Raw genomic sequence first — 14293 nt, 5'->3', positions numbered from 1 at the left:
TTATCTGATATATACTTATTGAACTTGGGAATTCTAGAGAAAGTGTAGTTAGTATTTATGAGGATAGGGATTTTTTTCCCTTCTCTAGGATGTGGGCATGTATTCTAGAGGAAGAAAGGTGCTTTAGCTTTTTTGTTTTAGGAGATTCTTGTAACATGGATATAACAAAATGAATTTGGGCCAGCAAGATAGCTCAGCTGTTAAGCCTGACATCTGGAATTGGAGCCTTAGGACCCATATAGTAGAAGCACAGAACTCTGGCTGAGCACTGTGGTGTGTGCATACATACAAACATACACACAAAATTTTTAAGTAATGAAAAAGTTTGTACTGTGCCAAGAGCCGAGTGAGGTGCTTTGTATCATACTCGAGGATTTTAGTTTACTTTTAACTCAAGGTTATTACTGAATTAGACAAGAGGTCTGATTTCGATTAGAGATTAAATATTGTTTGTTCATTTTCTGAGATAGGGTCTCACTCTGTAGTTCAGGCTGGCCTTGAGCGTGTGATTCTCTTGCCTCAGCCTTTGGAGGCTGGGGTTATAGGAGTTAGCTACCATGGCGAGCTCACTGTGTATTTTTAAAACTTGTCTAATTTTATTTTAGATGCATTGGTGTTTTGCTTGCATATATGTCTGTGTGAGGGTGTCATATCCACAGGAACTAGAGTTACAGACAGTTGTTAGTTGCCATGCAGTTGCTGGAAATTAAACCCGGATCCTCTGGAAGATCAGCCAGTGCTTGTAACCTCTGAGCCATCTCTGTGGGCCCCTTACTGTGTATACTTAATACAATATACAATAAAGTACGTTAATTTTCACTTAATTGAATTGTGAAATGCTACATAGAGCCCTAGTTCGAACTACTTTGCTCAGCAGCAGTAAAAATAAAAAAAGTTTGATGTTAGAAAACAAATCCTGAGGATTGCTGGCTGAGGAAAGGTGGGCTGGTGACCCAAGTGATAGCCCAGAATCAGATGCTGGAAGGGAAGAGCGGGTGTTGTTTGTTCTTTGAGTCCCATATTACGTTATCTGCACAAGAGGTAGAGTCACTTTAAAAGGAATTTTTATTTAACCTTTTAAATAAAAGTGTTTAACTTCTTATTGAACCCCTACTTTGTTCTAAGGACTAATATCAATGTTACCCTCCATTGAAAAGCAAATATTTGACTTTTACTGTGAATTTATAGACTTCAGAATGTGATTTTTAAAATATAATTTTATATTTACTTCTGAATGATTTATTACTCATATGTAATGCTTTAGTTGATTTCTGCTATGTATAAATATAGCATGCTTTTAATTAAATTTAAAATGTAGGGCAACAAACATTGGAAACTGAGACTTCTGCAGACCCTCCAATCTGAATCAAAACTTCTGACTCCTCCTCCCTAGCTATTTTACAAGTGTCATCTAACACATCTTTTGTTAATTAAGTCTCTTCTCATTAGAATGTAGATTTTGTGATGGCAAGGACTTTTGTTCAGTGATTTATTTGTGCACAGAGTACCCAGCAACAGTGAATGCTTCAGAGTAAATATTTGCTTAGTGGATTGTATCTGTATTCTTTAGTTTTTGTACCGTTGATACCTATTTGTTGCTTACTATTAATTTTCTGGTTATCCAAGCTTAATAAGTGGCATGACTATATCAGGAGCTCTAAGTGACAAGTTACCTGCTTACCATATATAGTTTTAGTAGAATACCTTTTATTTAGTTTTTGACAGTTTTGTGTGTGTGTGTGTAAATTCCTCTAGTGTCTTTACTATTTTAAAGACAAAGCCAGTAATTTTATTAGTTGGCTAACAGAAGTACTGGGTGGTATGATAGCTCCTCCTTATTCCCATCCCACTAAAACCCATCCCCCTTACTTCTCTACTGCTCTCCTTTCTTCCCGGCTCCCCAACAAATCCTTTTCTGCTTCCATGACACATACATCCCATTACCTTCTCTTTTCTCCTTACCTCAAAGGTGTGTTGTTACCATTCCAAGGTTCCCTTTCTAGTTATGCATGCCCATAAAATTTAGGACCACATAGGAGAGTATGCTGTATTGGGCATTCTGAGTCCAGTTGGTTTCATTTAAGGTAATTGCCAGTCCTGTCCATTTCCACACAGGTAACTAGAATTGCAGTGTGTGTATGTGTCACACTTTCTTTTATTCTGTTCAGATGGTCTACATGTCTGGTTCTGTGCCATGCTGGCTCTAATGTGATCCTCCAGCACAACTTTCTCCTCAGGATCACATGGCTAACATGAGGACTTTTGTGCTTCCCTCAGCATTCTAGAGTTGTGCTAGTTCTGTGAAGAATGCCATTGCAGTTGTGATGGAGATCACACTGAATATGTAGATTATTTCCAGTAATATTTTCATAGTATTAATTTTCAATGTTACCTATACTTGATCATGGAAATACCATTTTCTTGTGTCTTTTTTTCCTTTAGTTTTTTAAAGTTTTCATTTAGTTAGTCCTTTTAAAACAGCTGTTGTGAATGAGATATCTTTTCTCATTTCTGTCTTTACATGTTCATTTTTCATGTATAGAAAAACTACTAATGGGCCAGTGAGACGCTTTAATAAAGTCAGCAAGACTGTTGTCCATGTGGTAGAAGGATGGAGCTGACTTTCCTAAGTCTTTGTCTTCCCCACACATGTGCTGTGTACGTGTGGCACACACACAGTTTAAAACAAAAGCTACTGATTTTTATGTTGATAATTTAACCATTTAATTTATGGAAAGTTTTCAGCCTAAGAATTTTCTGATAGTCTTGAGGGCCTTTTCAATCTGAGAAAGGACTTCTTCCTTTCTTATGTATATGCCTTTTATAATTTTTTTCTATAGACTTTGAGCCCTGTATTGAATAAGAGTGGGGATAGTCGGCACCCTTGTCTCAATCCAGAGTGTAGAGGAAATATTTATTAGTTTTTTCCAACTTGGTAAGATGGTGGTGATAGGTTTGTCATAAGTAGCCTTTATTATTTTGAAAAATATTTCTTCTATTCTGTTTTCCTCAGGACTTTTATCAGAAGGGCTATTGAACTTTGCCAGATACCTTTTCTATGTTTGTTGAGAAAATTGTGTGATTTCCTCTAAGTCTGCTTTATGTTGGATCATACTGCTGGCTTGCTTACCTTCTGTTGATATATCCTAGTGTTCTTGGAAGCTTTGCTCAAACTCACTTTTTTTCTTTCTGTATATCAGGATCTATTATTGTCTCCACCTGTACCTCCATTCTTGGTATTTACTTGTCTTCTGGAGATGCTTTTCACAGTGATTTTTATTTAGTTATTTCCAGAATTTCTACTTTGTTTCTTTACAGAATTCCTTTTTTCTTTTCTTCCTTTCTTCTATTTTTAAATTTTTTTCCTTAAAAAAAAATTCTCTTATGTATTTCATCCTGACTACAGTTCCTCTCCCTCCCCTTCTCTCAGTCTCTGCTCTTGCCCCCCCCCCCCCCCAGGTCTGTGTTCCCCTTCCCTTCCCCTCAGAGTAGAGCAGGCCTCCCAGAGACATCAACCAAACATGGCATAACAAGTATATGGTGAGACTGCACATACTCTCATGTGAGGCTGGACAAGGCAGCCCAGGGGCAAGACTTAAGTTTTTATCGTACAGGTCTTTCACTGCTTGGTTAGTTACCCCAAGGTATTTTATATAATTTGTGGCTATTGTGAAGGGTGTTATTTCCCTGATTTCTTTCTCAGCCAGTTCCCATTTGTATATAAGAGAACAATTGTTCTTTGTTTGTTTATTTGTTTTTTGGGTTTTTTTTTGTTTTTTGTTTTATTAATTTTTCATCCAACCACTTTGCTGAAGGTGCTTATCAGCTATAGCAGTTCCCTGGTAGAATTTTTGGGGTTGCTTTTGTATTCTATCCTATCTTCTGTGAGTAGCGATTCTTTAGTTTCTTTCCCAAGTAGAATTCCCTGGATCTTTCTTTAGTTGTCTTAGTGCTCTAGCTACAACTTCAAGTTCTCTCCTGAACAGACATGGCCGGAATGACAGCCTCGCAGACTCCATTTCTGCCTCACCAGTTAGCTCCAGCTTGTCTCTGGAGTGTGGGGATTAGTTCTTCCCATGCTTAGTTCCCTGTGACTGAGGCTCGAGGGTATGGAAGGCCTGGCCACCTGAGATTAATTACCTCTGTCCTGTAATCTCTTCCTACCCGAACAAGGAGACTGCAGAAGTTCAGCAGCTCACTTGCTGGTTTCTGTTTCTCTCACTCAGCCATGGTGGGGCTGATTCCTTCCAGGCTATTCACTTCAGAGCTCTGGTGGAGTCTGTGCATGAGGCCCCTCTGTCCCCACAGCCTGTGTTACCCAGGCCATCCATATCTCCATTGACTGTCCAGCCCCTGACCGTGTCTACTCTCTAGTGCGCTATTGTAGTGCTGTGTCTGTAAGAAGTGGCACTCCCTCAGCAGATGCTGCCCATTCAGTGCCTGCCAGTCCCCTCAGTGCAGAAGTCTCAGCTTAGTCTTCATTCTTGTTCTTCCACATTCTCTCTTACCAAGAGTTTATTGTTTTTATCCTGGTTGCTTTCTGTCACTGTGTTGCAGAGGATGCTGCTAATCCACACCAGTTTACCTGCAAACTCTAGTTTGTATTAGTAGCCTTATGTATCTAATCTGTAGTTGTGTGTGTGTGTTTTAAACTGAGATTTTAGAACAAAGTACTCTTTATTATTGTATTTTCTCTTTAGATACACTCTGTGCAGTTCTAGAAAGAGACACACTGAGTATCCGAGAAAGTCGACTTTTTGGAGCTATTGTACGTTGGGCAGAAGCAGAATGTCAGAGACAACAATTACCTGTGACATTTGGAAACAAACAGAAAGTCCTAGGAAAAGCACTTTCCTTAATTCGGTTCCCACTGATGACAATTGAGGAATTTGCAGCAGGTAAGACTGTAACTTCACTAATTTGAAACTATTTCTAGAGCAAAAAATAAGAGTAAGCTAAGATTTAATAGATATATAATAAATATATTTTTGTGTGTAATTTCATTTAACTCTCATAAGAGCTGTTCAAGATAATGTCCACATTTTATAGACTAAGTAAACTAAAGAATAAGTGTCTTGTCCAAGGTTATATATAGGGATGAATCTTTTTGGTTTTTATGGCTGCTGCTTCTCACTTTGATTTTCAGTTTTTGGTGTATAACTAGCACTTAGAGTTCACAAGTAGGGGTCCTAATACCTTCTTCTGGCTTCTTTGGGTACCAGGAATGTCGATGATGCAGGTAAAACAGTCATACATAGAGAATAAAATAATAAAAATTAAAAAGTACATTCATATACATGTCATTTGATACACAGTGGGAAATATTTTTATTGGGCATATGTGAGTAGAGAATCAGTTGAGAACTAATGCTTTAGCATCAGTTTATCCTGTCAGTTTCCTCAAGTGGGTAAGTCCACATTGCAGAACAAAGTTAAGACAGTTAAGTTCAGTCTGATTCTTCATGTAACAGCCCTCTCAACACTTTATCATCATGGTTGTAGTTTGCTTTCCATTGCTGTGATTTAAGACTATGATTAAAAGCAACCTGGGGAGGAAAGGGTTTATTTCATCTTACAGCTTGGACCACTTTCCCAGCATCTACATGGTATTGGGTTTAACCCTCAGCAACAAAAAACAGTTCTGATTTTGTAGTAGAGTTTCATTTTCTTTTTCCTCATCAGAACTGTGATTATAGGTGTGTGTTTTAATTTCAAGTACTTGAGATTTTATTTTTATTTTCTTTTAATTCTGGTGTAGTCAGGACATCTATTCTGTTATCATTTCAGTCCTTTGAAATTTGTTGAGGCTTGTTTTATGTCCTATCATACCATGTCCAGCCTTAATAAATATTGATGTATAATGAAGTGAATGTATTTTGAATTGTTGAGTACAGAAAAATCTTGCTTAACAACTTGATTAATCATGTATCTACAAAATACATATTTTAAAAATGTTGCTCAACATATCTGTTTCCTTCTGTCTTATCAGTTCCTAGGAGAGATAGGTTTGAGGGTTTGGTTTTGGTTAAAAATATGTCCCTGGGCTGGAGAGATGGCTCACTGGTTAAGAGCACTGATTGCTCTTCTAGAGGTCCTGAGTTCAATTCCCAGCAGCCACATGGTGTCTCACAACCATCTGTAATGTGTTCTTGGTGCCCTCTTCTGGTGTGTCTGAAAACAGAAACAGTGTCCTCATACATATAAATAAATAAATAAATAAAAATCTTTAAAAGAAGTATGTCCCCACTTGGTTTCATAAATCTTTTTCTTAAAAATGTGGGTACATTAAAATTTATATTTCTTTTATTAGATATATTCCTTTACTTTTACTTTATATCCCCCTTTAAATCTAGTAAAACTTATTTTACAATGTTGACACTAATGTAGTTTTACAAGCTTTTTTAAAAAAGCTTTTTTGTATTCTATATTTCTAAGGATTTTTTTTTTTTTTTAAGTTGTATGTGTTTGACAAGTGGTATGTGCATAGGAAGTGCAGGTGCCTAAGAAGGCCAGTCATGGGCACTTATGGGCTGCCCGTATTTCTGTATTATGGGAGTCAGACTGGTCTCACTCATGAGCTGTTACTGCCCATTTTCAGTAGGTGCTCACTATCTTTGTATGCCAGTTGTGTTCTGTAAGCTGCACTTTTTAAAGCAGCCAGTTCTAGAAACATTGCCTTTGACTTGTTTACCTGATTACATCTAAACAGTTCTTGGCACATAGGATTTACCGTCTTGCTGTGTGTTCCTGCATCTTGACTCAGCTATGGTTTTTGTGGTGGATTTTTTGTTTGTTTGTTTGTTTTCTCTTTTCCTTTTTCTTTTGGAGAAACCAAGTGATTTCTGGAATTTTGTTCTCTATTTGCTTATTAAACATTCCTCTACTATTTTGTTAGTGCACAGCAAAAAAAAAAAAAAAAAAAGATTAGCAATTTTAATGAAAAATTAAGTATTTTTTACTATTATTTTTGTGTGTTAATTGATAATACACAAATCCTTATGAGATTTTAAAATTAAATCTTTAAAAATTAAAAATTTCAAATTAAACTTTTCCATGCAGTTCAAAAGATGTTACTAATTATTCTCTTCAGTATTTCGTGCCATTTCCATGTATTTTAACTCTTTATATAATTTAAAGCCTATAAGGTGTCGTTAATTTAAAAATCAATAATCATCTAGATTGCCTGTAAATTCATCCTTTCTGATGACTGCTGTCCTCTGTCCGGAACATTTCTGTCAAGCTAAACAATTAGTATTTTTCATAGTGGGCGTTAGGCCAGCAGAGTCCCTCGGCTCCTTTTTCCTCTGCTCGTCTGTGAGCATCTTCTCCTGCTTTCACTTGTCAAGAATGTTTCCGGGTCTACAACTTCAGTGTGGCAGCTACTCATTTACTATTTCCTTTGGCTTCCATTATTTTCATTGGCCAGGCTTAGTTTTAGAAGGATGCATACCCTTTCTGTGGTACTTGTAGGAATTTTTTTTATTATGTTTGCTTTCTAGTAGGTTGTTGATGAATATTTGGTGTATCCTTTTATACAACAGACCTGAATTCTTTGTTTATCTCTCTCTTAATTTTAGTGAATGCTATTTTACCTTCTTGAAGCTGTTACATGTTTTTCATGACATGAGAACTTTTTGTTTTTTTTCCTGAGACAGGGTTTCTCACTGAAGTCCTGCCTGTCCTGGAACTCACCAGTATAGATTAAGCTGGCCTCAAACTCAAGAGATCCTCTTGCCTCTGCCTCCTGAGTTCTGGGATCAAAGGTCTGTCCATGCCCAGGGAAGACTTCTTTTTTTTTTTTTTTTTTTTTCCAACAAAGGAAAATCCTCTCGCCATGGGCTTTTGAATCATCATGCATTTTTAACCTTAAAAAGTGTGTTGAATGTGATGTAGCGCACACTATTAGACAGTCATGGGTGGTGTTCCTTAGGAACTACCCACATTGGGTATTATGACAGGTTTTGGGGACAGCCTCTTACTTGGACTGTGAGTGGCTTTTTACATGGCTGCTGGGGACTCAGCTTTGTAGAATAGTGTCGGCTCAGTCCTTATCCTTAAGGTGCTAATCCTCTGGAGGAGAATGAGTTTTCATCTTCCTCATTTCATCATTCACAGGTGTTACTCGGTTGATGCCCCTCCTTCTCTCCCTCCTCTCTGTCCTCTTGTTTGCCTTTACTCTCCTTACCCACAGATTACCAGTGACAAAGCTTGCATCATTTTTGCTGAGCAATATATTTTGTCATTTTGTATGTGATTTCTTTTTTAAAACTTACTTATTTGAGTCAGGGTCTCATTATAACTGCTGTGACTGGGAAATGCTGTGTGTGTAGAGTATGCTGATCCTGAATTTCCTTAGAGAAATTCAGCTGCCTCTGCATATGGAGTTCCAGGACTATAGGCATATGCCACTGCACCTGGCTCTCATACTGAATTTTCTTTTAAATTGTGTTTTAAAATCAGTAGGCTTCCTAATCCAAAATTGTAGTATTTGAAGTTTCTTCTGCTTCTACTTGCTTTACAAAGGATCTCCTGCCCTTCTTTGTGAGGAAGTAGCATTAATTTTGGAAGCTTAAAAGTACTCCAGTAAGAGACAGTGGACTGGAACATTGTAATGTGGTTGTGTGTTTCCACAGCTTTTCCAGCCTTAGTTCTCACCTTCTGCTCACTGCTAAACCCCAGAAATAAATCATTATTCCCCTGACATTTCTGCCAGAATGTCCCTATGTTCAGATTGTAGCCTCAGACAAGTATTTAAATGGGAGGTGGAAGGTCACAGGTACCTGTCTGACCTTGGAAGTGATTTGCCATCAGAGAGATTGATTCTTTTGGTGAATAGAAGTCTGTGGTACTTAGGGGAGTGGACAGAAAGATACTTTTTGTTATGGTGGAGTTCCATCTAAGCCTTCACTTAACACATTCTTTCAGGTTAGCCTCAAAGTGATTGGCTAAAATTTTATATGCTAAGTTTATTTCTATTTTTCCAGGTCCTGCTCAATCTGGAATTTTGTCAGATCGTGAAGTGGTAAACCTCTTTCTTCATTTTACCGTCAATCCTAAACCACGAGTAGAGTACATTGATCGACCACGGTGCTGCCTCAGAGGAAAGGAGTGTTGCATCAATAGATTCCAGCAAGTAGAGAGCCGCTGGGGGTACAGTGGGACAAGTGATCGCATCAGGTATCTGTCGGACTGTGAGCATGGTGTGGGATGGAGGGGACAGTTAGTGGTTAGTCTTTATCCTCTTGTGAGAGGTAGTTATAGTTTGCTTAATACAGGATGAGGCCATAGCTGCACACCAAAGAAAAAATAACTATCTTTAGCAAATAAGAGTAGGAACAACTGATTCAAGTATTTAGTCCAAGTGAGTAGAAAATGAACATAGAGCCCGAGAGAAATTAAATAGGCAAGTGACGATAGTAGTGGATTAAAAGTAGGAAAATTGATCAATTTGTAATCTATTTTCCTTAAAAGATTAACAAAACAAACCATCCTAGAAGCAGTTTTTTTTAAATTCATATTTAGAAATCAAAATGCGACTATCATAGGCTGAAATTTTTACTTTAGTTCTGGGTTTACTCTATGCTAATAAATTGAACATTTTGATGGAATGGATCATTTTATAGGCAAATATAAATTATCAAAATTGACCGAAGAAGAAAGCCTGAGTAGACCAATTACCCTGGGAAGAATTAAGTTATCAGAGAACTGTCCATTCACAAAGTTCTTACAGGTGAGTTTTTATTCAACACTCAAAGAACAGGTTCCTTGAGCATTGAGGAAAGTCCATGTGGTTAATCACTGAGGGAAGCCGAGTTCAAGTAAGAGTTGAACAACACACATCCTAGCTGAGCCTCACTATAGAGGAAATTCTACATCCCATTGCCTTAACGGAACAGTGAGAACAAATGGTATGTGTTTGGAGAGTCAAGAAGTCAATAACATAGCTCATCACAGTAGGAGAGAGACCACAGGAAACAGTGGTTCCAGCAAGCAGCGAGACTCTTGGTGGATAGGGTTGCCTTTGATAAAATTTGACCTCTGTACCTGGCGATAATATGAATAGGTTAAATTGTTAGCATTTCTCTAACAGTGATGACTATTGAAGAGAAATTTAAAATCCAGCTAGAGATATTAGCAGCTTTACTGAGTTTTGGTGGTGATTATTGCAGTCATAAACTAGAGCCCAAGATAATCAGAAAGGAAGAGGCTTTTCCTGTTAATTCTGGATGTACATTAGTATATAGCTCCTGGAAACTTCAGTTTTGTTTTGTATTTCTTCCTTTACCAACTTGAAATTCATAGTGTCACAATTTGGGTGATAAATAGCATATCTATAATGCAAGGAGAAATAAATACAGCTGATAATAAAAATTTAAAGAGAAATATTGAAGCTGGTAGTAAAGTTAGTACTTCAGTATTTAGACTTTGGGTAAGACACTAGCAGGCAAACTGCAGTGCACATTTATATACACTGCACTCATGTGTCAGCTACAAAGTATGCACATGTTCATACCTTACATTCCAACATTTGATAGTTCAGTCAGTTCTATATATATTCATTTTTCCTGTATCTGAATCATCTATGGCTGAAAGCTATTTGGAACTCTAAAGTCACCACTCAGCTTTTTAGTCATTTTCTGTCAGAGACTTTAGTTGCATGTTCCCAGGCAAGCTGAAGCTCTGCCTTCCTATTTCAGCTTTTCCTACACAAGCAGAAAAGATAAGGGTGGGGCAGTGCAAGAAACTGCTCTGGGCTGGATTTAATGGACCCAGGTGAAGCAGCTGTTAGTAGGGCAGCCTTTGTCAAGTCACTGAACTCTTTGTACAATGAACATGACAGTGTAGGATGAGTTGTTGGTTGGATTAAGTCTAAGGTAGAGAGGGGTATCTGTGTCTTTACGTGTAACAAACACATATATGGTAGAAAGTTGCTTGTACAAATTTACACACAATTATCATTGGCAACAGTAACTGTTTAAGAGTTTCTTACATGGGTTTTGCCTTTTGTGGAAGTCAGTGAAATTGTACTTAAATGTCTTTGCTTTTTAAATAAAATATGATTATAGCTTACAGTCACAAACAATTTCCTTCCATGAACGTGGGGGTTCTTGGTTATAGGAGTCTGTTCTGTATATCACAGGAATTGTAGCGTCACTGGCTCTTTGTGCCTGTAAATCTAGGGTGAAGGAAAAAAACCTATTGGAACTAGTAAAAGAATAGTTGCTGCCTAAAATGTAGATTTGAGATTATTCTCATCAAAACTCTGATAAAATAAAAAGCACTTGGTTACAGAAATGAAAAGCGACAGTTGTACAGTGATGTGAACACTTGGTACACTCAGCTGTGCACATAATGACTGACATGGTACGGCTCACGTATGTACTGCCACAGTACCGTGTTTGAGAAACTAAGTTATATTGAGTAAATAACATGCAAGTTTATATTTTACTGTATTGCAGAAAGTATATATTTATTATGTTGAATATTACTATAATAGAGTAGAATTAAACTCTGAAATGTCCAGCAAACAGTACTATCTAGAGAACTTTGGCTTGAATCACACTTTGGTAGGGATACATTAACTTTCTAAATTACCAAGAGTATTTTAGAAAATTCCTTTCAGGAATCCCATGAGTTTGGTAAAGGAGTTGTCTAACAAAATATAGTTAATCTGTGAGAATAAAATATTTTCAAATATGAAAAATAACAATGAGTCTATATGAAGTTTTATATGAAACACAATATACAGGTCAGAAACTCTGGGGCCAGATGAACAGTTAGAATTAGATAAATGAGAGGTAAGAGTTACCCATTGGAAAATTAAAGTTTTAACATTGAAAAAAAAAGAAACTTGAACATACTACAGCATATGATGAGGATTATCTGCCTCTCTAAACTTGGAATAAATTATAGTTTGGTTCACATGATTAAAGAATTTTACGTCTAAAATTAAAAAAAAAGTTAAACTTCTTTGAAACAGTCTAACAAACATCCAGTGGCCTAGGAGTGCCCTTGGCTTATCAGTGCCACTTCTGGCTTTATCCTAGGAGGTAAGGAAAGCTTTGTAAAACAACTTTGCCTAAATGATACATTATCTTAGACGTAGACACTGTCCAAGGAGTTGGTTGATTGCAGTGAGTTGATGTCCTTTTTACTGTTTTACATGATGAAGAATTTAAAAGTCAGAGTCTGATAATGGTTTTTAATATAGTTCATAGAAAGGAGTTGACAGGATGCTGCAAGTGCTTTCTTGCCTTTTCTTTTGTGCTGAGGATTGACTACTACAGAACCTAGACACATTCTCTACTACCCAACTACCTATCTGGGCAGCTTTCAGATAGACAGACAGAATATTCAGATGAATGAATGAATGAGTGAATACTGGGTTTTATGATTTTAAATTACTGTAGAAAATTTTAGAGTTGTTTTCTTACCATACCTGGTATTGTGGCTTAGCATGGGGGAGGGGGTAGGACATGAGCCTTTCCCTCCTCCTCTTTGGTGCTGAGGCTAGAAGTAACTTCATGCACTAGGCAAGGACTGTGCCGTAGAACTGCGTCTCCAGCCTGAGCATTGGTTTGCCGTTCTAGGTGAGTGAGATTTATGTTCCTGCTGGCTAGACTTTTGACTCGGGAGAATCTCTTTAAACTGCAGTCTGTTCTGTTCTCTATTCCTCTTTTCCTCTCCTTCCCCTTCTTGTGAGCATCTCTGCAAATGCCAGGGCCAGCAGAGTAACAGGCTGTTTGAGACAAGAAGGAAATCTGGTTCAACGTGACTTAACTAGCCAGTGTTGGTTCAATCTTTGAGTCTGACCAGACAAACTGACACCAGACATATTTAAGTGCAGTACAATTTGTTAAAAATGTTTCCTGGTGTAACACAATTCCGTGTGCACAAGGAGGCATCATTACATCAAAGCTCTTCTCAAAGTACTTACCACTTCTTCCAAGAAGGTGGGTTTTAAAGATAGGTTACATGTGTTACTGTTAAGGGCCTTTGGGAGGTTCTGGTGTGGTATGTAGATGGGTGGGGAGGACCTTTGGGGTATTAGCCACTTCTGGTCTTGGTTCTAGGGAATCGGGGAAGCCCCTGGCCATACAGATAACACAAAAGTCACCTAGGCTATTATGTATCTATAGTCATCCTTGTAGGAGGTAGGTATGGCCTGACTCTACAGATAGTGCAAGGGTTACCTAGGCTCTTAGCCACTTCTAGTCCCAGCCTTTTGGGCAAACATTAGGTCACTCATCCTTTTCCTTGAAAAGACAACCCTGAATGTTTCACATTCCTGGCTTTCCTGGTATTATCTGTGAGCACAAGGACCTTTGTTTCCAACGCCTCCTCTCCTCCCCTCCCCTCCCATCTTTTCTCTTTCTCCCACTGTATTGTCTAGACCAATCTTGATCTTGTGAGCACAACTTATTCTTCCGCTTTAGCTTCCTGCGTAGCTTGCACCATGAATGGTTGCAACCATGCCTGACTAAAGCTTTTTTTGATGACAAGAACTTAGGATAATAAGAATAGATCGTTTGCTAATATGTAGGACTGCTGTGCTTTTTAAAGAAGTGAGTTATAGTAAGAAATGGAGCTTAGGAACTGGCACATAAGGAATTATTTACTAAGTTGTAGTGGGTGTGCCAGTAGTAGTAATAATAATCAAAACTTGAGCTGAAAATGCTGAGAGAGCTGTTTTGTGCTACAGATGATACTTATACAGTCTTCTCAGTTGCCTTTGTATTTAATGTCAGTTTTTACACATATATTAAATGAAGTAAGAGAGATTGATAATTCTTGACTATTGAGACCAAATGAGACCTGCTAATTATTTTATGGACCCTTTATTCAAGCCCACCAGTGTGAGTTAGCTCCTGTCTCCAGCCACCTACCACCAATCGTTGGTTTAGTGCACTCACAGCTCTCATCACAATTAATTATTATTTATTCCCTTCTCTCTTTTGGCAAAGATAGAAACTGCCTTGTTTACCATTGTTTTCTGACCAGCCCCACACAGTGACTAAATATGATAGACCCTCAGTAAGTATTTACTGAGCCAATGGATTGTTCAAATTTGGAACTTTGGTCCTAATGATTAGCATGTTCATGAAAGAGATTTGGGTAAGTGGTTATTTAGGTTACAATTCTTTGACTGTACGGAACAAATCCTACTTGAGTTCCTCTTCAGTTCACATTAGGTTTTTGTGGACAAAGAAGATGACATTTTCAAAATTGTCTTTTATGATAGGGTGTTTTGTTTTGTTTTTTGTTAAGTAAAATCTGGGTAATACTTTTAAAAA

At 37.6% G+C, this 14293-nt stretch overlaps 1 protein-coding gene across 1 annotated transcript in view; it reads left to right on the top strand.

Annotated features, from left to right (window-relative positions):
• BTBD1 (BTB domain containing 1) overlaps positions 1-14293 on the top strand; it is a 33453-nt gene that overhangs the window by 14250 nt on the left and 4910 nt on the right. The window contains exons 4-5 of the mRNA XM_080915084.1: positions 4701-4898; positions 8984-9176. Coding sequence (XP_080771210.1) covers positions 4701-4898; positions 8984-9176 — 391 coding nt within the window. The remainder of the gene's footprint in view (positions 1-4700; positions 4899-8983; positions 9177-14293) is intronic.

This window comes from Micromys minutus, assembly GCF_963924665.1.
Source record: "Micromys minutus genome assembly, chromosome: 3".
NCBI classification, from domain to species: Eukaryota; Metazoa; Chordata; class Mammalia; order Rodentia; family Muridae; genus Micromys; species Micromys minutus.
This window is presented reverse-complemented; position numbering and strand designations above follow the sequence as displayed.